The following is a 24353-nucleotide window of genomic DNA, read 5'->3' as shown; positions in this document are numbered from 1 at the left end:
CCCATGTTAGTGGGTCAAAAGGATCCCGAGCCTTTGCTCAGGAGAGGATCCAATTCCTTTATTATGAACCACCCAACCCACTATGTGGGATTTCTACTTTTTTTTTTTCAAAATTAGATATAATCATTTAAAATGTCTTAAGTTATATGGCATATATGCTTAATGTGTTTTTAAATTTTAGACTTGTTGGATATTTTTTTTATATTTTATTATTCTTTTATTATCTTATTCATGAATTTCATACAAGTATAATTTTTTATGTGTCAATATGCACTTATTTACAAGATATACAAGAAATTTACCTAAATCCGCCTATGCACCTGTCTAGATCCCATCTAGCCGCCTAGGCACTAGGCGCCAACCCACCGCCCGACTAGCAGCTAGCATTTTTTAGAACCTTGGTTAGAAGTGATTTTTCGTCTAAAAAAAGTTAGAAGTGATGCTAGTGCGTATTTTTTTGTTATTGATGTCTCTTGATGATATCAAGCAACATATTTTTAAATTAAAAAAAAAAAAAAAAGGTTTTCTAAATATTCACCTTTGAGTTTGGATGGATTGGACAAGGATCCTCTCCGGATCTTTTTTGTGGGGATTCTGGAATCAATCAATCATGTCTGTTCATCGTAGATCGTGCGGTCAATTTTCGTTAGGTGCTATTTATATTTAATTTAAAAATAAAATTTAAAAATAATTTCTAACCGCATGATGTACGATGAGCGACACGATTAATTGATCATTCAAATCCCCACAAAGAGAATCCTATTCCAGATTTTTATACTATCTTAAGTTCTGTCAAAATGAGTCATGTAAAAAAGACTATTACTACAATTGAATTAAAGTTGATAGACCATTGCTCCAATTGGATTAAAATTGAGAAACAATTTCTCCAATTGAGTTAAAGTTAAGAGACCATTAATACAATTTTCTTATTTCATTTTTCATATTTGTCATTTAGTTTAGCCTTATGCGCTTGGCATTGACTTTTTTTAACAAAAAAAAATCATAAATGCACGTTTTGATTACTATTGCATGGCCAGCAAATAGTCTTATCTGATATACCTGCGAGCATAGAACTCAATGAAACACATTATTATGAGGTCAATCTTGGATTTATATGGCTATTAGATCCGTCCAAAGGTCAATTTTGAGAGACAACGAATAAGGCACCAGAAATGTCAACGTTGTAGTTAATGTCATTCGTATAATCGTATTCATTAGATAAGATACTGTCAATGTAACGTTGATTTTTAAAATTAATACATTTTTAGTACTAGAACGTCAATTTATTTTTTGAACAAAGAATAAATATTTGTCATATTTTTTTGTCAAATAATAAATTTGTTAAATTAGATGTTAGATTAAAAAATCAATGAGATTCAAACCCCCTGTGATAGAGAACCACTTGCACTAGCACGTCCATGTTAAGTTGTTAATATAACACAGGTCGACTTTTAGCGGGTCAATTTCAAAAAGCCTACTCATTATAGAAGCTTGGGAGGGCCGGAAGGACCCATGAGTTGAGCCCACAGTCCACGAGGTGTCAATTCCCCATACTCAGCAGCAATCGAGAAAAACTTGTGCGAGACTCAACGTGCCATTTTCAATAGCACTACGATTCAATCAAAATTTGACATGTGATTAAATTTAAGTAAAATATCTTATTTACATAAAAACTAAAAAATATTATTTTCGACATTAAAACAAATAAAACAAAAACACACATCCAAAGTTCATCCACAGGAAAAGCCTGGAAGATAAACTTTTATATGGGTTGATGTTGATCAATTTCCTAAGTAAGGGATTAATTGGAATTGTATAGACTTTGGTCATGAAAACAATTACATATAATCGAATTCATATTCGTTTTTTTTTTTTTCAATGATGAATCATTTTCTACAAACACAAAACATTTCTCCTTTATTTTTCAAAGAATTAGACTAACCATGACAGGAAAATCTATGAGAATGGAAAATATAAAGCTTATTACCTCAAATTTTAGTCAAACGATACCGACATCCGCGCGGGAGAGTGAATTCTCAGATGATAGAGGATTACTTTAGTTGGGTGATTGGAGTCTACTTTTAATTTTACTAATTTTTATAATATATTTTTAATTTTTATGTAATTATGAAATCTTTAAAGGGTAACATAACTCTGAAATCATAATTAAAAATCTTACCATATGTTAAATTTTGATTGAGTCATAGTGCCATTAGGCATTATCCAATGGCAAGTTGAGTCCACACAAGTTTTTCTCGCAGCAATCAGTACTGGTTTGGTACTAAGGTGTTTTTATAAAAAAAATGGGTATAAAAAAAACTGGGCTCAAAAAAATGTTTGGTAAATACTTAAAAATAGCTTATTTTCACAGTTTTGGATGAAAAAAGTTGAAAACGTGAAGCAACAAAAATGAACTTATTCTCACAGTAGAGCAAAAACAGTTTTTTTTTCAATGCACATCAATACCAAACCAATCAGCACATCACCAGCTGTAGAGATTTCTCTAAGGGCGTGTTTACGTATCCGTAATCGGAATGAGAGTGTGGAATTGAATTCCGATTACGGAGTACTCCAGTATTTACTAAACATGGAGGGATCAAAAAAGCAGTGAGGCCCACACAAATTTTGGAATTCAATTCCTTGTATTGGTGGATTCCCTAGATATAGGTGGTAATCCAATTCCTGATTGTTTGGGCAATCGGAATGACACTTTTGTTCCTTTTATGCCCTCACTTACTTTTTTTATTTCCAAGACTATCCTTTATAAACCTATTAAAGTATATAAAATATTTGATTTGGGACAAGGGCATTTTAATAATCATACTAGTTTACATTCCGATTATGCTGAATTAGTAAACCGCTTTATGAAATTCTATTTCGATTCCAGAACATTTAAGTAAACAGCTTCAACAGGAATCTGATTCTGACTTCTCCTCATTCCAACTCCTCCTCAATTCAATTCCTCCTTAATTCAATTCTTCATATTTTCATTACTGTTACTAAACTCTCCGTAAATTCCAAAACGAACCCCAAACAAACCTACTATTTTCTCTTCCCTCCACCTTCCCACTCTCCGACTCATACAGCATTTCTTGGTCTACACACGATGAAGTGAATTGGGTCGGGTCTTCCACCAATGTCCGAAGAAGAAGATGATGAGAAAACCCATGGCCGTCATCTGCCACCCACCTGAGCCTTCCTCTTCCTCCTCCTGAAACCCTTTTATTCCGTTTCCTCCCCCGCCACCGCTCCTCTTCCCCTCTCCCCCGAACCGCACGATCTCTCCACCTAGCTCTTCTCCCTTCTCTCCCGCCCCAATTGGCAGCGCCACCCTTCCCTAAAAAAACTTGCCCCCTCCATATCCCCTTCCCATGTCTCCTCCGTCTTCGCTCTCAAACTCGACCCCCAAACGGCCCTCGGATTCTTCAACTGGATTGCCCTTAAACCCGGATACAAGCACACTGTCCAGTGCCATTCTTCCCTCCTCAACATTCTCCTTCCCAATGGGTTTCTCCAGGTCGCGCAAAAGATCCGAATTTCCATGATTAAGGCTTCCAGTTCCCCTCAAGATGCCGTTTTTGTGCTCGAATATTTGCGGGCATTGAATGGCGCCGAAGAGTTCGAGTTTAAGCTCACCCTCAGGTGCTACAATTTTCTTCTAATGTCATTGTCTAGGTTTTCCCTGTTTCAAGATTTGAAAGCTCTGTACTTGGAGATGTTAGACGATATGGTTTCGCCAAATCTGCATACTTTTAATTCCATGATCAATGCTTACTGTAAATTGGGTAATGTGGCTGAGGCAGACTTGTATTTCAGTAAGATAGGGCAGGCGGGTTTGCACCCCGATACGTTTACCTAAACTTCTCTGATACTGGGGCATTGCTGGAATAAGGATGTGGATAGCGGTTGTAGTGTTTTCAAGCTAATGCCACAAAAGGGTTGTCAAAGAAATGAGGTTTCCTATACTAATTTGATTCATGGGTTTTGTGAGGCTGATCGGATCGATGAGGCTCTCAAGTTGTTTTCTCAAATGGGGGAGGATAATTGTTTTCCGACTGTGCGTACATTTACAGTTCCTATTTGCGCCTTGTGTAAATTGGGAAGGAAAATAGAAGCTATGAATCTGTTTAAAGAGATGATGGAAATGGGTTGTGAACCAAATGTTCATACTTATACCGTGCTCATTGATAGCATGTGTAAGGAAAATAAGCTTGATAAGGCAAGAAACTTGCTAAACAAGATGTTGGAGAAAAGGTTGGTTCCTAATGTCGTCACGTACAACGCAATGATTGATGGGTACTGCAAGGAGGGAGCAGCTGAGCTGCACTTGGTATTTTGGCTTTGATGGAATCGAGTAATTGTTTTCCAAATGCTCGGACGTACAATGAATTGATTTGTGGATTTTGTAAAAGGAAAAATATACACCAGGCAATGGCACTGCTTGGTAAGATGCTTGATTGGAAACTCTCACCATGCCTATATACATATAACTCATTAATCCATGGGCAGTGTGAAATAGGTCATTTGGAGAGTGCTTATAGGCTGCTTAATTTGATGAAAGAAAGTGGTTTGGTTCCTGACCAATGGTCTTACAGTTCTCTCATAGACACACTCTGTAAGAAGGGGAGACTGGAAGAAGCTCATGCCCTGTTTGATTCTCTCAAAGAGAAAGGCATAAAGTTGAATGACGTGATCTTTACTGCTTTGATTGATGGTTATTGCACGGTTGGGAAAATCGACAATGCCCATTCTTTGTTTGATAGAATGCTTGCAGAAGACTGTTTGCCGAACTCATACACTTACAATACCTTGATAGATGTGTTGTGCAAAGAAGGAAGACTGAAGGAAGCATTATCACTGGTAGAGAAGATGGTAAGTATTGGTGTGAAAGCTACAGTTCATACTTATACAATTCTAATTAAACAAATGTTGAAGGAAGGGGACTTTGACCATGCTCATGGGCTTTTAAACCAGATGGTTAGTTCTGGCAATCATCCTGACCTATTTACTTACACCACCTTTGTTCATGCATATTGCGGCATAGGAGATGTAGAAGAGGCAGAGAAATTGATGATTAAGATGAATGAAGAAGGAATTGTAGCAGATTCGTTGACTTACACATTACTAATTGATGGATATGGACGCATGGGATTAATTGATTGTGCATTTGATGTTCTTAAGCGCATGTTTGATGCTTCTTGTGATCCTTCGCATTATAACTATTCCTTTCTGATCAAACATCTTTCAAATGAAAAGTTGACAGAGACAAGGAATAATATAGTGGGAATGGATTTGATCTCAAATGTCTCCTTAATTGATGTTGCTGATGTGTGGAAGATATTGGATTTTGACATTGCTTTAGACCTTTTTGAAAAAATGACTGGACATGGTTGTGCACCCAGTACCAACACTAATGACAAACTTATAGTAGGTCTTTGCAAACAGAGGCGCTTGGAAGAAGCCCAGAAGTTATACAGTCATGAAAGAGAGGGAAGTTTCTCCCAGTGAGGATATTTATAATTCTCTTCTTAACTGTTGCTGTACATTGCGAAAGTATGGAGAGGCAGCAATCTTGGTGGATGCGACGATTGAGGATGGTTATTTACCGACATTGGAGTCCTCCACGTTGCTTGTATGTGGGCTTCTTGATGAAGAGAAGAGTGAGAAGGCAAAAGCAGTTTTTTGTACTTTGCTTCATTGCAAAAATAATTACGATGAAGTAGCTTGGAAAGTTCTCTTTGATGGTTTACTTACGGGGGGTCTTGGCAATATATGCTCTGAGCTCGTAAGCATCATGGAGAAGATGGGTTGCCGGCTTCATCCTCAGACATATTCAATGTTGATTGAGGGAATCGATAGTCTGTAAAACTGCTGGATTTTTTTTTCTTCTGGGATTTAATTCTTTATCTGTGAGCACTACTGCAAGCAAAGTGATTTTAAACCTTATATTCCCAGAGATCTGGTAAGCACTGTGAATTGTGAATACAGAGTGTTCACACTATAAGATGCCACAAAGCTCATTATTTATGTCTCGGGAGAATATGATGCTGGATTTGTAGTCTTTATTTGCGCTGTGAATGTACCGTCTCTTCAGTGAGCGCATATATGTTTCTCTGGGACGAGGACCTCAGCATTGAGGATTTTGACTCAAAATGGTCAGTATAACCAGTACAATCTGGTAAAACGTTCTTAGCATCTATGTGGTAACTGCTGTTATATTTCACTGTTTTGGCTGATTTGATTTTTTAGATAACTGATGCATGAAATAGCCAGAGACTTATGCATCCTTATTTCCTGCTCACTAGCCAGTAGCCACTAGGTACTAACTGCAAATTGGGAATTGGAAATATTAGAATTTTATGCTTTTGTTTGATGTGGGTGCACAAGAAGTTAAGACCTAAAATGGTGGAATGTCAAATAACAGTTTCAAAGCCATTCGGCCAACGCTTTATATAAAAGAAAATTGGGCACTGGCTTTACATTTGACACATAGACAAATGTGAATGTACATTTAGGCATGATAAATTTCCCACACAAAATTAGAAGGGGGATATTGAAAGGTGTTTGATGTATAAAAGTGATGGTGAAAGTACAAATCCTTTGCTGCTTCAGTTTCAACTTCACCATGCTTGGCAAATATTTGTTTTGGGAGGTAACTGATTGCTTATTTTGTGCTGGCAGGACGATCTCAGCTTTGGCGCTGATGTTCGATGTTGTTCACTCTTCATTCCATGTATTCGTTTGCACAAGTGAGTAAATTAGTAATGCCCTTCCTCCTCAGAAAAAGATTCGAAAACATGTGTGCTTGAATTCTTTGTTAATTTGTTTTCTTGCATTGACAATGGAAACGCGTCATCTTTTTGTAATTTCAAACAGTCTCGGTCCCTTTAAAGTCAATAATAGGCCAAAAGTAAGCCTATCATTTTCTTCCAGTGCAACCACTTATCTAGTTAGTGTGACTTATCGGGTTGCTAGGATGCTGGTCCTGTATTGCAATGAAGATCGCGTGCGGTAAAAGGGGTTAGCAGTGTTTGTTTGCTCCATGCATATGCCAACTATATTAGCAAACCAAATGTAAGAATGCAAGGTCGGTGGTCGCCATTCTTATACTCATCAGAAAACAGAAATCAGTACTGTACGGCTGTGATTGTGCGTGCAGATTATCGGGCGCAGAACCAGCTGAGCTGGGGGAGCTTGGACGGAATTGGCTGGTATTTATTCGATCGTACAGCCTTACCTGCTGACATGATATATCTCAAACAATGTATAGAATTTTCCTGATGATTTCAGACAGCTGATGACAAATATTTCAAGTAAAGGACGACGTATGGTTCCCACGTAATGCAATCCCGTTTAAAAAGATTGTCCAGTAGAGGACGTATGGTTGTACATTTCTTCGGGTAAATTATTAGTGTTCATCAAATTGCATTTGTGTATACAGCAACCTCATTATCTCTGCTCCTACAAGCTTTCGTTTCTTTCTATTTGTAACGGGTTCGATTTGTGCGTGTCATCCTCATCCTTGTAGTTGTTTCGACCCCACCCCGACTCATGAGGACATCACCAATCTGGATCCTGAATCAGATTGGTTGTTGGCTAATTAAAGCAAACTAATTGGTAATCATACTACTAATTCTCAAACAAACTGGATTTGGATGTGGCTTACACCAAGAAACCAAAGTTGATGGAGGCGATCATTAACGAGACATTGCTTCAAATTCCGAAGCATAAAGTGGCAGCAATGAGAGAGGAAGTCATAAGATTGATTCCGAGAGTGCTATATGCAGATCCAAGGGCATCCAGATTGGAGACAGTTGAAGATGCATTCGAAATGCAGAAAACTAGGAAGGACATGAAAGAGGGTAGAGATCCTGGTAATGCTTTCTGGGAAATAAACCCTACTGAATTCGATATGCCTAAGCTTGGGATGAGGGGAAGAAAATTTAAACACAAGTATAACTGAGTGTTTATTAATAAGCAACAATCGTGTTACAATGCAGGTATTTCCAAAAGTTAAATCACATTTGAATTTGGAATTAGCTTTCTCTACATTTATGTAGTACCTTCCCTTTCCTAATTGTATACCAGAAAAGAATGTAGAGTGATGAATGATTACTTTTATCCGCCATCGAGGTCCTTAGCATGAGCAAGCATACATTAGGTTACAATGTTGGCAAACCTGTCTCCTGTTTGGAACTTCAGGACCTCGGTTTCCACACCAGCAATTAGCTACTGGGGCCAATTAATCAAACCTTACAGCGAGCCGATTTAGCTGCTACTTTGCTTTGCATCGCGGATGTGGAACATGAGCTGCAAGATATGCAACTTCAGACCAATCATAGAAATAGAGCAGACACATGCACTACGATATATATACAATTGTCTGCTTATGTAAATGTTCGAGTTTAGAGTATATATCAGAAACAAAACTGAACGAAATCCTGAAACGTCATTTTGATACAAGATAAATATAAGCCCAAAATACATAACAAAATATCTGGATTCCTAATGACTAGGTTCCATTATATTTAGGCATGCGAAGAAATCATGAAAATAAACTATAAAATAATTTTTTTTATGCATTTTCCATCTCAAAACTTCACATTGTGCCTTAACTCTGCAAAACTAATTCTTAAAGGCGACATATTTAAACTTCACCGTTAAAGAAATAAGCAGATAATTGAGACATTACCTTTGTCCCTACATAAAATGTCAAAAGCATGCCTGCCAAAACGGGAAGTCCTGTACAAAGAATATCATCGGTCCCCTCAGAAGCAGCATTGTATAAGGATAACAAGAAACCTCAGGACATGAAATTTCAAGTTACCTTCTCGTTTAAGGAATTGAGAAATCAACCAACTAATCCCAGATGGTCCAATAACAAAACCAACAAGGTTTGCTACCTGCATAAACATTGAATGCTTGTATTGTTAGCATTTACGAATTCTTGTAAACACATAAGGTGATTTCCAGTTTGCAATACCCACTAGTTTGGCAAATGCATATAACACAATACATTTTTAAGTGCTAGGACACTGAAACCAGTGGGATGTGCAAAAGAACCATTGCAAAAATGAAAATGTTAGGCTACCCTTCGCTCTTTAAACGCATATGTTTCAATAAACTGTCACTGTAAAAAAGGCCTTATGTGGCTTGAATCATTTAGCCTTTCAAAAGAGAAAAAGGTAGACAAATTTTGCAAAGGGAAGGAAAAGACTACTAAATGTTTATATTTGACAAGTGGAGAATTTCAGATATATAAGCATCATCAAATTAGTCTGAAAAAAATAGAGCAAAATGACCTTATTATTACTTCCATTTCACTCAAGTAAAAGTGCAAATATCTAAATTCAATACCAGCATCAACAGGAATATAAAAATAGTTATGATTGGTATATGCTTTAATCAAATACAGGATACAGACCATGAGACAAGTGATAGTAACTGCACCAGCAACCGCACTAAGTTCACGAACAACAAATTCCCCATGAGTACTCTTAACCTGACAACAAATACATGACAAAATAATTAGTAAGCTCGACAGATAAAAATAAAGGTTAACATACTCCTCTTCTCTTCGTCTCCCTCCCCTTCTCATCAAATAAGCTTCGCATATGTGTAAGTATAAAATAATGAACTACAACGAGAGAAATCACAAAGCAAAAGGGTTGCCAACATGGTCGAGTTCCAGAGCAAGTTTGCGATTTTTCTTACAAAACCTTCAGGGTGCGTTTGTTGCACCAGACTATCTCGGACTGGACTAGCTTTATAGACTCAGTTGGACTGGCTTAGACTAGACTAAGACCTGGTTTGGTACTGAGGTGATTCTGAAAAAAGCTGGTATCAAAAAAAGCTGGGAGCTGTTTTTGTGTTTGGTAATCATTCAGCTTCAGTTTTTTTTCACAGTTTTGGGTGAAAAAAAGCCAAAAACAAGAAGCTGCAAAACCTAGCTTTGAAAAATCGGCTTTTTTTCACATCTGTTTTGCATAAAAGTTTACCAAACACTATAATACTGTTTTTTTTTTGTCAAAAGCACTTTTACAAAAAAGTTTACCAAACACTCTGCTGCTTTATTTCACAGCCGCTTATTCTCACAGCACAACAGAATCAGCTTTTTTTAAAAGCACAGCAATACCAAACCAGACCTAAGCTGGATTGACTTAGTGAAGCATTTCGTTTAAAGTCGGACTAAAAAGCATAATTAAGGACAAAAAGGAAAAAATTAGTTTTTGTTAACAAAACTTCCTCCAGAATTTTCTAATGCAAAGAAATTGAACCCAACATCAAAATTTTTCTGTAGAATCCAACTACACCTAGCAACCAAATTTTACATTCTCTCAAAAATGTGATTTGAACCCTCAAATTTTACATTCTCTCAACCCAAAAACAAAACTTTCCAATAAATCAATGGAACCCAAAAGCCTAGCTGAAAACCCATCGAATTTTTCAATTGGGAACTCAACTTTCTATTGAATTAACACTCATATGAATTAGAAGAACCCAGATAAAAATCACATTGATTTTTCGAACTTTCAAACTCATCTTTCCATTGATTTTCAATCTTTCCTCATTTTCCAAATTACCCCTCCAATCCTCTCTCTCTCCCTCCCCCCTCAAACTGTCAAATGTGCCCCAAAAACTTAACCCCTTTTCAGGAAGCCAAACATCTGCTTTCTCGAAAAGAGAGAGAAAGCACTGAAATTTCCACAGAGCTCCAAGACTTGTCGTCAAATTCAATGCGATTTCTCAACTGGGGACTCGAAATTCAACCTGGAAGTGGGCGTCCGCCATGGCCAACCTCTCGATCTGCTTCTCGGCTCGCAGCGTCGGCAGTTTCTCCACCAACACGCCGATTTTTGCTGTAACATCCACCGATAGTGGCGCCGCTTCAGCTGTGAGCTGCAGTTCCCCTCCCCCCCGACTTGGGCCACGAAAGAGCAAGCACCGCGACGCCTTGGTGACAGCGCCATAGAAGAAGCGGGGACTGTATGTCAGTGAGCAAAACTTGGGGATTGGATGTCGGCCTTCCTCTCTAGTCCCCCTTAATACCAAGCGAAAGCTTGGGATTAGATAGCCTGCTTTAGCGAACCCCGGAGGGCCTCGTAGTCGAGACGAGTCCCATTTATTTTAGTCCGAGGACATACCAAACATAGTATTATAGTCCTACTTAAGCCAGTCCCTCCTAAGGAGGTGAAACAAACGCACCCTCAAAGTACAAGATTAAGTCCACGATTTTTTTTCCCCTAAAGCTTGAAAGTCAGGGTACATGCTTCAAATTGATTACCATCCAACAAATCAGAAACCCCTAATCCGCAAGCCAACAACAGCTAACTGATTGGGTTTATGGGAGGTACGAGAATTGGGATGATCATCCTCCCATTAGTAAAACCAAACAAAAGAAAAACAGCAAAGGTAATAGGAACAAAGAGGTCACCTGAAATGCATTGGTTGCTGATTTCAGTATCATTTCCGGAATAAAAAATAAGCATGTCAGCCATGCCCACGAAAGAAGCTTCCTAATGCCAAAGATAAAAATTAAGTTAGAATAAGGAACAAATTTCAATAAGGCTCTACTCCCATTTGACAGAAAGCTAAGATGTATTCAATAAGAAAAATTCAACAGCCAGCAACAAGTACCATTCTAGATCATGCCAAATGGCAACAAATGTGAATACAACCCATACATTGAGAAGCTTCCTCCGAGTGCCCCCAAGAGGAATGTACAAATACCTATTGTTTTCATGTCCCAAACAAACATGTCAGAGTTAGAAACAGGATTACAAGAGAAATTCAAAGCACAACAGGTTGAAAGTTTCACCTCACAAGCCATTTGTTGTAGGAAGCATGCCAGTTCTTCCAAAAAGTTTCCAAGTTGTAGCAATTATTTATACACCTCGGCATATTCTCAGGGGCCTCAATGCCACATATCTGCAGTAATTAGAAAAAAAAATCATTGTCCCACTGCAAAGCAATATCAATAATAAAAGATACAACTAATTTATAGTAGACGGACAACCCAGCAGTAAACGCCAAAGTTCAGAAGAAATATAAAAAAAAATATTATTGACATATACACACCAGTGACCAGAACCGGAAATAGCGCCATATCAGAAAAAACTTTAGCCACATGAAGATTAAAACCTGCACCATCATAAGAAAGTAAATCACCTTTACCTAAGCCAAAACAAATAGATGAAGTCACCTAACAACTAGAATGGAAATCCAGACAAAGTGAAACGAAAATACTAAAAGACCCAATTAAAAAAAGGGTCTGATAAAAGTTCACCAAATAAGTTATTATATCTAGGTAAAGTAACCAAGTAACTTTACTTTGCGGCAGACTGCAGAGTGTATGAGTATGGTGAGGAACTTGAAAATACTTGCATAAGCAATTCTTACATCATATCTATGAGGAATGTAAAGATTACAATTTAATGATTGATAGTATTACAAATGAACTTATTACAAATAACAATTTGGGGATTGATTTAACTTTTAATAACTAACTCTCTCATGCATTTTCTTTGCTCAAAGAAGGTTATGGATACCATGTATTTTAAGATATACTTGTTCATTATTTTTTATATTCTCATAAGTAGGAACTATCACATTATTAAACATTTAGTCCATGCACAAAGAGTCCAAGGTAGGTGTGTTTTGTATATTCTGGAATTAATTACTACATTACCACCTCAAATTAAAAGTACATTATGCTGCTTCATAGTGTATTTCAATCATATAAAAAGCTTGAGATAGTAAAATTCTAATCATCAAAGACCTTGATACTGTAGGATCATCTCTTACCCCATATCCAATAATAAACACATCCATAGGGTATAACTCTTTCCACATGCCACTAATAGGTACAGAAAAAGAGAACCTAGTTAATATCCAAAAGATAGAATACACACATGCATGGGTGTGCGCACAGACACACATACACGATACAGGGTGTATCTTTAACTAGATACTCACCTGATTGCAAACGCATTGTAATAAAAAAGATGTGTCATTAATTCCATCAGAAGAAGACTGAACACCCAGCGCAAACCATACCAAGCAATGTCTTTAGCTGAAAAGTTATTTTGAGGAACATCCAACTGAAAGAACATTGCAATAAAGGTAAATACTGAGACTCTGTAGAACATACAAGCACGGACTATCATCTCCAACAATATGGGAAGCACATCCAGTGCACTTGGCAATCCATAAATGACCAAATATTTCAAATTATTAAAAAAAAAAAAACAGTACCAATATTGAAAGTGACAGACCTGTGAGGCAAATGCATTGAAGCTTACAATCGGCCCAGTAAGATAAAGAGGTGCATACACCAAATAAGCAAGGTAAGTCGTAAATGCATACATGTCATTCTGGACACCTCTCTCCTGAGTATAACAAACACATTTATGAACACATGGAAAATCCATTTGGATGAAAGTTGATTTAAGGATCCACCAACTGCAATAATACTAGGCTCGCACTTAAGTAGAAGGCATAAGCTAACCTGTAAAACATGGTAACAAGTTTTCCCTGATTTACAAATATTGCAACGCTGAATGTGTTTCTGCATACAAGACCAAGAAACATTAGCACTTTGTAAATAGCTAAAGTGCAAAGTATTAAATCCTTGACAATAATCGGCATGCATGAATAAGCAGAGAAAATCCATCAGAATGAACTAGAAATCACCAAGATTCACAGTAATTACATTAAACAAAAGAGGGTTGCTGAAAGTATGTTAATGGATACTGGCACATGAATTGGCCTAAGAATTTGTAGTTAATACTACACTAAATTCTGTTAACATAGTAATTGGCAAGCCTGTGAAGGACAATGTTAAAGTACCATTGAGTGCAACCACAGAAAACTAACTAGATATCAACTTCAAAAGCAAGCTGCAGAGCAAGAACATTGAAAACATGCAGGGTTGAGTGATGTGAAAGTAATAACCACTCTTGACTCTCATCCATAGAACAAGCTGGAAAGAAAAATACCATAAAGTTCTAAAACAAAAAGTAACACAAGTTTTTTATTATTTCAGTTTCAGGCCACAATCATAGGTGGGCTGGAGACTAACCTCTAAGTCAAACCAGTTTGGCATATACAAAGAGGCCTAATAGGCTTTCAGAGGAAAAAATTAATCTCCTAAAAGGGTTTTAATGTATTAATTACATGGTGTATTTTAGGTTCATTGTTTTGGAGTCTCATATTCAATGTCTTTGAGTCTCTTATTGTCACATGATTAGGTGTTGTGAATTTTCTTTTAGGATTTCAAAGTGTATTAGCTGTGAGGCTAGATTTTTTTCTAATTTCTATGTAAAGTGAATCCAATACACCAATGGTTTTTGCCAAAGGCCAGAGAGTGATCCCAGATCACTCTTTTCTTCCTTTCTCTTACTAGTGTCCCGCATCACCACCATAACCAGAAGCGTTGGACGGTTAGTAATATCGTTTCCATGTAGACTCCGTGACAAAGTAATTCTATAAAATACATGCTAGAAAAAAAAGGGGGAGGGACAGAACAGAGAAGATAGCATACAGATCACAGCTCAAAGGAACACAAATACCTTATGGTCAAAATGAGAATCTCGATGTGCCCAATGGTAATCATAGCCAAAGCTTATCATCCGCAAAACAACTGTCACAAACAACCAGAATAAGAGATAAAAAAAAATATCACAAATATATACTAAAGTATAAAAGCAGGTTGCAACATAGATTTGTGGCTACATGGTAGATTTGTGTCTACATAGGTATGCACGTATTTCATGAAAGGTCATATGCACATGATATGGAAAAGAAGATGAATACACAGTAATGAAAGTATGATAACTGGAATTAAAATGTCAAAACAATAATGAGGAAAGCACAATACCAAAGTTAAAGCAAATGTGCCATCTAAAGGTGCCCCGAAAGTTGTCCAAATATGCCCAGCGTTGCCTACATAATAATATGCAGAACCAGTAAGCAGATATATCACAATTTAACTGTTAAGTACCCAATGAAGTGCTAAATGGCCTAGCCCAGCCAACAAAACTCACCCAATTATGGAGAATGAATATCCTTCATAAACACGATTGCACAGAAGAAAGAATATGTTGAAAATCCAAAATACAAAAGGGAAGTACTTTGTTCGTGCAAATATCTGCAAAAACACAAGTCCAGTAATGTATGGCAAGAACTCAAAACAGTAGCGCATAACTCTAACAAAGAAAGAAGCAAAATGAACTATTGGAATAGACTCAAAAACAGTAGCCCATATGATGAATCTGGTAAATTGTTTTTTTGAGAAGAAACTATAACAGTTTATTAAAAAAGAAAAGTGTAATACACAGAAGTGGATAAGAAATCCACCAAGAACAGAACAAGAAAAACTCTCCAGAGGATCAGATTACAAGTAGGACAACCTCAACCAAAATCATTTTACTACTGCTAACATATCCCACAGTATGTGAGAAAGAGAGTAATTCTTAAATTCATTTGAAACTGAAGCCCAGAAGGCTGCCCAATATCTTACTCTTCCCCATAGATCTGCTACCCCCACACCAGTATAATCCTCAAAAATTCTTTTGTTACGCTCCAACCAAATGTTCCAAAAAACTGCCGACACCAGACAACCCCACAAAGCTTTAGCTTTCCTCCCAATTCCTAGAGCATCAAAATTAGTGCTTAGAAGCTCGAAACAACCCTTTGGGATGACCCAACTTACTCTAACCTCCTGAAACAATTTCCACCACAGTTGAATCGTGTAAGAACAATGAAGAAAAATGTGGTTAACACTTTCCTCCTTTGCTTTACACAAACTGCACCAATGGGGAGAGATGCAAATAAAAGGACTTCTCCTTTGAACTTGATCACAAGTGTTGAGCCTCCCAATAGCCACTAGCCACACAAGAACTTTGACCTTCGGAGGAACTTTTGATTTCCAAATCTGAGAAGAGGGTGGAAAATGTTGCACAATCCCATTGTTGCTCAAGAAAGAGCGATAGGATTTGCAAGTGAACAATCCTGATAATTCCAGTTTCCACCTTCTATCATCCGCTCTTGATTGAGACAATCGAACATTTTCCACTTTCTGTAATAATCTAGCCGCCTCTTCTATCTCCACCTCATTCAAATTTCTCCTGAAATCAAAATTCCAGCTCAAAGAATTGATAGAAAGATCCACAAAACTTGCAATGTTCTGGTTGTGCATTCTCGATAACAAGAATAATCTAGGAAATTGTTCTTTCAATGGTCCCCCTTCCAACCAACCATCCTCCCAACACCTCACCCTCTCCCCATTGCCCACCTCAAACTTGCAACATTGTAGAAATGATTGGAGACCACACGAAATATCTTTCCAGGGGCTTCGACTTGAACCCCGCAATGGAGGATTTGCATTCCACCCATTATCCTGCAGCCCATACTTGCTTCTTATCACCTTGTGCCAGAGAGAATTTGGTTCCTTTGGGAATCTCCACAACCACTTAGCCAATAACGCTTCATTCTGATTCCTCAAATTCCCTACTCCTAAACCCCCTTCCTCCTTACTTTTAATAACTATCTCCCATTTCACCAGGTGGTTTTTCTTTCCTTCCTCCACCCCCTCCCAAAGAAATCCTTTCATTAGTTTTTCTAGGCGTCCAATCACCCCGCAAGGAATTTTGAACAAGGACATGTAGTAGATTGGCAAGCTTCCCAAAACAGATTGAATCAAAGTTAATCTGCCGCCTCTGGATAAGAAGGCCTTCTTCCAATTTTGAAGTCTTTTTTCCATTTTTTCTACCACTGGATCCCAAAACGTAAGTGCTCTTGGCCTACCCCCAAGAGGGAGACCCAAATACTTTATTGGCCAACTACCCACCTCACAACCCCAAGAATCTGCCAACCTTTTTAATTTCTCACAATCTGAGTTTATTCCAGCCAAAGAACACTTTGCTTTGTTGATTTTCAACCCTGAAACAGTACAAAATAAATTGAGCACCTCTAATAAATTGTTCCAAACTTCCTCATCATCCGCCAAGAAGAAAATAGTATCATCAGCAAATTGAAGATGAGAGATCTCCACCCTTTCTTGCCCTATGCCTAAACCTTTGATCAGCTGATTTTCTTGAGCCTTCTCCATTAATCTACTCAAGACGTCCACTACTAAGGTAAAAAGAAAAGGTGACAGTGGGTCGCCTTGTCTCAAACCTCTTGAAGCATGAAATTTTCCCCTAGGCCTCCCATTGATCAAAACAGAGAAATTTGCAGAATTTAGACATCCCTGCACCCATTTTCTCCATCTAATGCCAAAGCCTTTTCTTTGTAAAACTTCGTCTAAAAATCTCCACTCGACATGATCATAAGCCTTTTCAAAATCGATTTTAAACACCAATCCCTCCTCTTTCTTCTGCCTCACCTCTTCTACCACCTCATTTGCAATAAGGACAGCATCCAAAATTTGTCGGCCTTTAACAAAAGCTCCTTGATGTGGAGAGATTGTGCTGCCCATAACCTCCCTTAATCTTGAAGCTAGGGTTTTCGCCACAATTTTGTATAATCCAGTAACTAGGCTTATAGGCCTGTAGTCCGTCACTTTCAAAGAATCTGACTTTTTTGGAATTAGACAAATAAATGTTTCATTTGTCACCGCATTTATTATTCCGGCCTCAAAGAACTCCTCCATGACCTTCAAAATATCCACTTTCAGGAATTCCCAACAGTGTTGAAACATTTGCAAGGAATAACCATCTGGTCCTGGCGATTTATCCCTTCCACAATCAAAGACTGCTCTTTGTACTTCCGATTCCTCAAAAGGCCTCTCAAGCCAAGCTGCCTTAGATTCACTTATTGAGGCCCAATTGATGCCTTCCAAGCCCCAACATACCTCTTCGTTACTACTAAACAGGGACTTGAAGAAGTTAACGATATGTTTTTCTATCTCTTCTGCATCCTCTACCACTCCCCTATCATCCACTTCCAACCTTTCTATATAGTTTCTCTTCCTTCTTCCACTTGCTATTTTATGGAAAAATTTAGTATTACCGTCCCCTTCTTTAGCCCATTCCACTTTACCTCTCTGTCTCCACTTCACTTCTTCCTTATAAGCTAGATCTTCCACAAGGAAAAGTAACTCTTCCTTCTTTCTTTTAGCAGCAACATCTAGCCCTTCCAACCCTTCTCTCCTATCTAAATCCTCTATGCTAGCCTCAGCATCCTTAATTTGTTTCTCGACATCACCAAAACTTTCCTTACTCCATCTTTGCAACTTTCTTTTGATAGCTTTTAACTTGTACAAAAATTTATAACCTTCCCAACCCTCCACCTGCTCAGATTGCCACCATTGTTTGAACTTGTTCCTGAAATCTGGGTGCTGTAGCCACATGTTTTCAAATCTGAAAGGACTTGGCCCCCATTTCACCTTGTTAGTATCTAGTTGGATTGGACAATGGTCAGAAGTGACCCTTGCCAAAGCCATTTGTCTTACCTCTGGAAAAATCTCTTCACAACCTACCGAGATCAAAAATCTATCTAACCTCCGACACACAGGTTCTTCTCTGAAGTTTGACCACGTAAATTGAGCATTGAGCAACTCCAAATCCTTGAGTTCTGTATCTTGGATGAAATCATTAAAGTTCCTCATGCTTGTAGTCATTCTTCCCCCATTTGATTTCTCATTTACAAATCTCACCACGTTAAAATCTCCTCCTACACACCATCTTGGTCCGCAAAGACCGTAAAGGCCAGCCATTTCTTCCCAGAACTCCTTTCGCTCTCTATTTTTGCAGGGACCATAGACACCAGATAACCACCAGTCCAACCCATTGAGGGCTTTAATTTTTATGGAGATAGAGAAACCTCCAACCAAAGATTCAATAACCGAGATGTGTTTGGTGTTCCAAATCACAGCTATACCCCCAGATCTTCCTTGAGCAGGGGCGTAAATCCACTCTTTAAATCTGCTTCCCCAAACACTAGCCACAAGCGATCTGTCAATTGATTCTTTCTTTGTTTCTTGTAAGATAATAATATCGGGCTTTAATCGCCTGAATTGCTGTTTCAAAATCAACCTCTTCTGCCTACTTCCCAATCCTCTAACATTCCAGCTAATTATCTTCATTAAATTTGACAATGCCCCCTTGAATTTTCTTTTCTGCCTTGTTTCCACCCACAAGCTTGCTAGCAATGCCTTTCCCAGTATTCCTCTCAAGAAATAAAGACCTTTTCAGTGGCACCAAAGAAACTTTCATATTTGACATGAATTTGGTAGTTCGAGTTTGTGCTTCACGTTTGACTGATACGCTAGCCGACCTTTTCCTTCTGCTGTACTTTAACAGTTTCTTGTTTTTTCCAGTATCTTTGTATTCAACTTGTTCCACATTGTCTAAATTTGCTATATGATGCGACTGAGAAGGTACCTCATCCAACGTCGTCCTTGTTTCCATTGTTGTATCAGTGAAGAGATTGTGAAACACATCGTTACAGCGATCAAAAACATCGAAGGTTTCTTTTTCGTCTTGTGAAGAATCACCAAACTCCTCCTCTGAAACTGATGATTGTGACATGTATTCGTCTTCACCAAAATCTGATAATTGAGAATAATCCAGACCAAGATCCTTTGTCAACCTCATCCTTTGTTCAGATGATTCCTCTTCAATCAACCTGCCCGATGGCCTAATTGGAACATCATCGACATCACTTTCCTTTTCATCCATCTGTTCGCAAACATTATTTAAGAAGGTGAGATTGGGAGATTGAATTTCCTTCAGTTTAGGCCTCTCGAAAGGAGTCAGATAAGATCCGAACTCATCTGGAAGAACAAGCTTCAGTCTTTTTCCACAAATATCAGAATCGCCAAATCTCCCAAGGAAATTCAAATTGAAACACATTGGAGTTTTACTTGAAACACCCTTGTGATGAGCTTTCATAGCCGAAGAACATTGAGAATTGTTCACTGTTGAATACTCCAGCAAGGATGTCTGCATATTATCCATGGTTGACAAAACCATTCCTTCTTGTAGTTGAAATCTCGGCCCATTGAATTCTAGATTAATTGGGCCTACACATGACCCCGCAAAAAGATTATGTGGGTCAAGACCCACCATCCTTGCAGAGTGAAATAAAGAATTCTCCTTATTAATGGAAGGCCCACATGCCTCCACTACCATTTTTTTATTCCAAAATAGACCACTTTTGAGATTAACCTCCCTTTTTGTCCTATTAAAATAAAACCCCTTCGTTGATTTTTGTGCTCCTTCGGCGGGAATACCACCGCCACCAACTGTCCCACATACCTCCAAGCCCTTGCCTATATCCGAAAAGACCACTTCTTTCTGACTTCCTTTCTCTAATGAATTATTAAAATAATCCCCTGCAACTGCCTTTTCTGCTCCTTCTGAGAAATCCACTACTTCTGTCATTTCCACCGCTCCTGTCAGTTTTCCTACTCTCTGCTGTTCACCTTGCTTTCTTACAGAAAAAGTAGAGTCATTAATTACAGGCTTCTCAACCCGCACACTCTCTGTCACATGCATGCTTTCTCCTTGCTTTCTTTCAGATCCAACAGTGACAGGGCATTCAAAATCTCCAATCTGAAAACAGACACGTGTCCCTGATATAGGGGTAGTCTGTTGAAAATCTGCTTTCGCCGGAAGGATAATTCCGGTGATCCTTTGTAACTTCGATTCAGTCTTCAAAGAGCCCTTTGTTATTGTGGTTACTCCACAATCTGCAGCCGAAAGATTAGGTCTCTTTGCTGGCGAAAGTTGACGGATTTTTACCCTGAAAACTGATTCTCCATCTACCACATTTACGAACTCTGGAATAAAGCCAATGTTGTTGCGTTTGATTTTTAACTTTGCTTCAATCAAAAAACCAAAGTTAGCTGTTCTACGATCAACTTCTACCAGACCACCGCATGCATCGCCAATGTTTTGGAAAAAATCATTGGTCCAAAGATGCGGTGGTAAACCTTCCAGAGCAACCCATCCACCATAACTAACCACCTTTCTGTCGTTTGATTTGATACTGTCCCACCATCCAGACAGCACCACATCAGGTAACTTATTCATGGCTAGAACTCCAAGTTGTGCAATTTTTGTTGCTTCCTCTTCGTTCTGACAAACAAACAAGGCCTTGTTGCATTGGAACGGTGAAAGCCAAATTTTCTTTCCCAGCAGATTTTGAAGTGAGGCCTCCACAACTCTCCAAGGCTGATGCACCACAAGTCTCTCACAAACGATTACACTCCCCCAACTATAGGATTCCGTGGAAGTATCTCTCATATTCCAGTTTTTCTTGATCCATCTTTCCTCTCTGACGTTTCGAAGGGATGCCCCATTTGTCAACATCTTGCCTCCAAGAACTGCGTCTCTATACGAAACCTGAGGGCCAAACCCCGAGTAGCTGCTCAAAGGCTCAATTCCATCCCTCTTCACATTCCTCTGAGAAGTCCCGGCTCTCTTTCCCCCTCGGAGAATTTCAGACAGTAGGTCCTCCAAACTTCTCCAGCCGAAAAAGTTACTTCCTTTAGGAACGAAGATATTCCTGACAAAACCATCCTTTTCTGTTTTGGACAGAACAAGAAAATCCCCGTTTTTGTTGTGGAATCTTTCAACCCAAAACTGATAATTATGACCTCTATATTTTCTGAAGAAATTCTGACCGCTTGTAACTACCGCCTCCTTTAACTGATCAATGAGCCAAGCAGCGCAGCCCAAATCGAAAGAAATCTGGTACCCTCTGTATCTAGTTCTCTCTGTTAACAGAATCCTTTCACCAAAAGACTTATCTTCCACCTCTAAGATGAAAACCTTTTGCTCGACTTTGTAATCCCTGGATAAATGTCGGTAGGTCATCTTCTCCCCCTCCCACATACACATGATATGATAAGTTAGATATGAATCTGGTAAATCATACAAGAAGTTTGCAATTATAAATTTTTTTTTTTTTTTTGTGGGGTGGGGGGGTGGGGTTGGAACTAGAATATTTCCATCAAAGCCCCAGTAAATTTTTATTTTTTATAAGAAACACAAAATTTATTAAAATGAGAAAGAATGTAATTGTATATAATAAGCTTAAACAGTTAACATTTGAGCAATAAGGTACAATGCAGAACTTTTAACTCCTAGAAGCACAATGTGTATGATGGCATAAAGTGCACAAACCATCAACTGTTACGCCAACAATACATAAAAAACAAGTTTTGACCTTTTAAGCCTAAAAATGTTGGAAAACAAATTCTTCACAAGAAATCACGTTGTTTTGGAAGCTGACCAATATTCTTTATGTATTCATAACACATACTTTAGACTTCATGTAGGACCTGTATATATCAGAAAACAAACCTAATTCAAGAAAAATATTGCAATACAAATATAAACAGAAAAAGGACTAACGATAATGTGATAAACAAGAAGGGAACTATTATTGGCAGTCGGCACCCCAAAAATCTAATTGTACACTCCTCATAAGAGTATTTTTCTTTCTAAATATAGAAAGTGTGGAGTGCACTTTTAGATTTTTGGAGTGACAATAACAACTCCCTAAAAGAAAATGCATTGCATTATGTATCCAAGCATGAATGGAGCTCACCTTTACCAAAAGAAAATTCATTGAAGCGATTGCGAGGATAAATATAATGCTTGCAAAAACAACGGAAGTCAGATAACTGCACCTCCTACAAAAGAGCATATAATCCAAGTACAGTTATGAAGGTAAGACATACCAGGCTCCATGCAGATATGCTAGGTATGTGAAAGAAATCAAAATCCAAATAATGGACATCCCTCTTGCTTTTAAATGAAAGCTTGTCCTCAGCAAATTAGCAATCAACGTGAACATTGTGAAAACACCGGTAAGAACAGGAAAATTTCCTCGAAAGTTTCTCCATTGAGCATCAGAAACATCCTAAGCAGAAAAAAGAAAGGTGCTTTTCAGGTAAGCACAGGAATATCAGAGAATAAAACTTGAATCGTTTTTTTAGAATTTTCAGTACATCCAATGTTTTTAACACCATGGTACTGCAGTAAATCAACACACGAACAAGAGTCATATATAGAAACGGAGTAATGCTTCTGGAATTTGAAAATCTATCTGCTAGTGATAACTTCTGCCTCAATCTAATTCACATTTCCAGCCTCAGGAAACTTTCCAAAGGTTGAGCATTAATGTGCTCTGATCCCCTATTTTCCAAACCATTATTTCCAAAGATAATAATTGCGAAGGAATAGAATTTACGTACAAACATACATCATACACACACACACACACACGTTATATATATATATATATTCAAACACCATGCCATTTGAAGGGCACCACTGGCCCTTCGGGCAACACTCTAAATTTCGTCCAACTCCTTGTTTAGCCAGCTCAAAACTGAGCTAAACGCTAATCCCTAAAACCCGACTCCACACCACAAACAACTAATCGAAAAACTTAAAAAAGAAACAGGGAAACACACACACACACACACAGAACTAAACCGCCCGAACAGCGGCATGTCACAGTCCACTTCAGAATTTACATATACAGAACAGTTAAACTGCACCAGAGCACTTTCCCAATTATCTGAAGTAGAATTTCCGACGTTATTTTTGAACAAAAAAACTGAATTTATAAAAAGAAAATAAAAAGTAATGAAATTGAAGGAAGAAACCCACATTGAGGCGATGAGGAATGAGCCATCCAGGGCGCAAACCGAAGAGCTTAGCATGATGATCTGCGTATCAGAAAAATGGGTTTTCAATAAATAAATAAAGACAAAGAAGAAAATAGATGAAGAAATGGATGATACCGCACCGCGCGAGAGTTGGAGGGATCGATGGATGATGAAGGCATAGAAAGCAGCTGCGTAGAGAATGAGAAATCCCACCTCTCCTTTCAACATCTTCATAGCTGCTGCTGCTGCTTCTGCTTCCTCTCTCTCCTGAATTTCAAAATTTGATTTTGTTGTGTGGTTTGATCTTGGTGACCAACAACGGCACCATCTATCTCGTTTCTGCTCTGCTCTCTCTGCTTTGTTTAAAGGGGACAGTTGAAGCCCTTCTACTGCCACCTAATAGTAAAAGAGATCTCAAAATGCCGATAATTACCAGTCTGTCACTATTTCACTACCAAAATTCGGAAATTCTTATAAGAGGAAATTATAGCAATGATTTCTCAATTAAAAATTTATGATCATTGGTGCTTTGACTCATCAAAATGTACAGTTATGATAATTTTCATCAACTCCTTTAAAACTTTCGTCAAAATAAATCACGTGTCACGCGTGAGGCTGAATTAAGGATCAAATATAGAAATCCAAAGAAGAAAAATTATAACAATGTTTTCTCAACTTTTACCCGATTTGAGAAATGGTCACTTGAAAATTTTGAGAAATGCTT

The 24353-nt window shown here is 38.1% G+C and overlaps 2 protein-coding genes, 1 long non-coding RNA gene and 1 pseudogene across 5 annotated transcripts; 2 read left to right on the top strand and 2 right to left on the bottom strand.

The window, feature by feature from the left end:
- The first annotated feature begins 3041 nt into the window (after positions 1-3041).
- LOC137708327 (uncharacterized) lies at positions 3042-6027 on the top strand (annotated as a pseudogene).
- Positions 6028-7259: 1232 nt separating this feature from the next.
- On the top strand, positions 7260-8039 carry LOC148690318 (uncharacterized). The gene is made up of 2 exons (XR_015957085.1): positions 7260-7400; positions 7529-8039. It is a non-coding gene; the product is annotated as an uncharacterized LOC148690318 (long non-coding RNA).
- On the bottom strand, positions 7943-24021 carry LOC137738173 (membrane-bound O-acyltransferase gup1). 3 transcript variants are annotated; one of them, XR_015957083.1, is made up of 19 exons: positions 23770-24003; positions 23631-23689; positions 22694-22875; positions 22561-22609; positions 15045-15148; positions 14879-14943; positions 14571-14641; positions 13508-13567; positions 13275-13388; positions 12976-13100; positions 12805-12856; positions 12079-12141; positions 11819-11928; positions 11638-11730; positions 10146-11516; positions 9425-9798; positions 8828-8903; positions 8693-8742; positions 7943-8310 (listed from the first exon to the last, which is right to left on the bottom strand). XR_015957083.1 is itself a non-coding variant. In XM_068477801.2 (19 exons), the coding sequence occupies exons 1-19, from the start codon at positions 23861-23863 to the stop codon at positions 8269-8271; spliced, it is 1569 nt and encodes a 522-aa protein (XP_068333902.2). In that variant the 5' UTR covers positions 23864-24021; the 3' UTR covers positions 7943-8268. The 3 variants fall into 3 exon arrangements, 1 of the variants encoding a protein (XP_068333902.2); XR_015957084.1 differs by having other exon boundaries at positions 9425-9502; positions 11435-11512; XM_068477801.2 differs by having other exon boundaries at positions 9425-9502; positions 11435-11516; positions 23770-24021.
- LOC148690317 (uncharacterized) lies at positions 18939-21944 on the bottom strand. Its single transcript, XM_088686590.1, has one exon. It carries the CDS (start codon positions 21846-21848, stop codon positions 19074-19076), a length of 2775 nt encoding a protein of 924 aa, XP_088542716.1. The 5' UTR covers positions 21849-21944; the 3' UTR covers positions 18939-19073.
- Positions 24022-24353: the final 332 nt, after the last annotated feature.

This window comes from Pyrus communis, chromosome 15 (assembly GCF_041283825.1).
Source record: "Pyrus communis isolate YQ-2024b chromosome 15, ASM4128382v1, whole genome shotgun sequence".
Classification (NCBI taxonomy): domain Eukaryota; kingdom Viridiplantae; phylum Streptophyta; class Magnoliopsida; order Rosales; family Rosaceae; genus Pyrus; species Pyrus communis.
The sequence above is the reverse complement of the archived record's forward strand: the minus strand, read 5'-3'. Positions and strand labels throughout refer to the sequence as shown.

Bases quoted from the DNA above. Each gene is read 5' to 3' on its own strand.
- LOC148690317 (XM_088686590.1), bottom strand. From the start codon at position 21,848: ATGTGTATGTGGGAGGGGGAGAAGATGACCTACCGACATTTATCCAGG.
- LOC137738173 (XM_068477801.2), bottom strand. From the start codon at position 23,863: ATGAAGATGTTGAAAGGAGAGGTGGGATTTCTCATTCTCTACGCAGCT. The intron at 23,690-23,769 runs GTGCGGTATCAT...TCTGATACGCAG, and splicing joins ATCCCTCCAACTCTCGCGCG to ATCATCATGCTAAGCTCTTC. The intron at 12,142-12,804 runs GTAAGAGATGAT...ATGATGGTGCAG, and splicing joins TGTTTATTATTGGATATGGG to GTTTTAATCTTCATGTGGCT.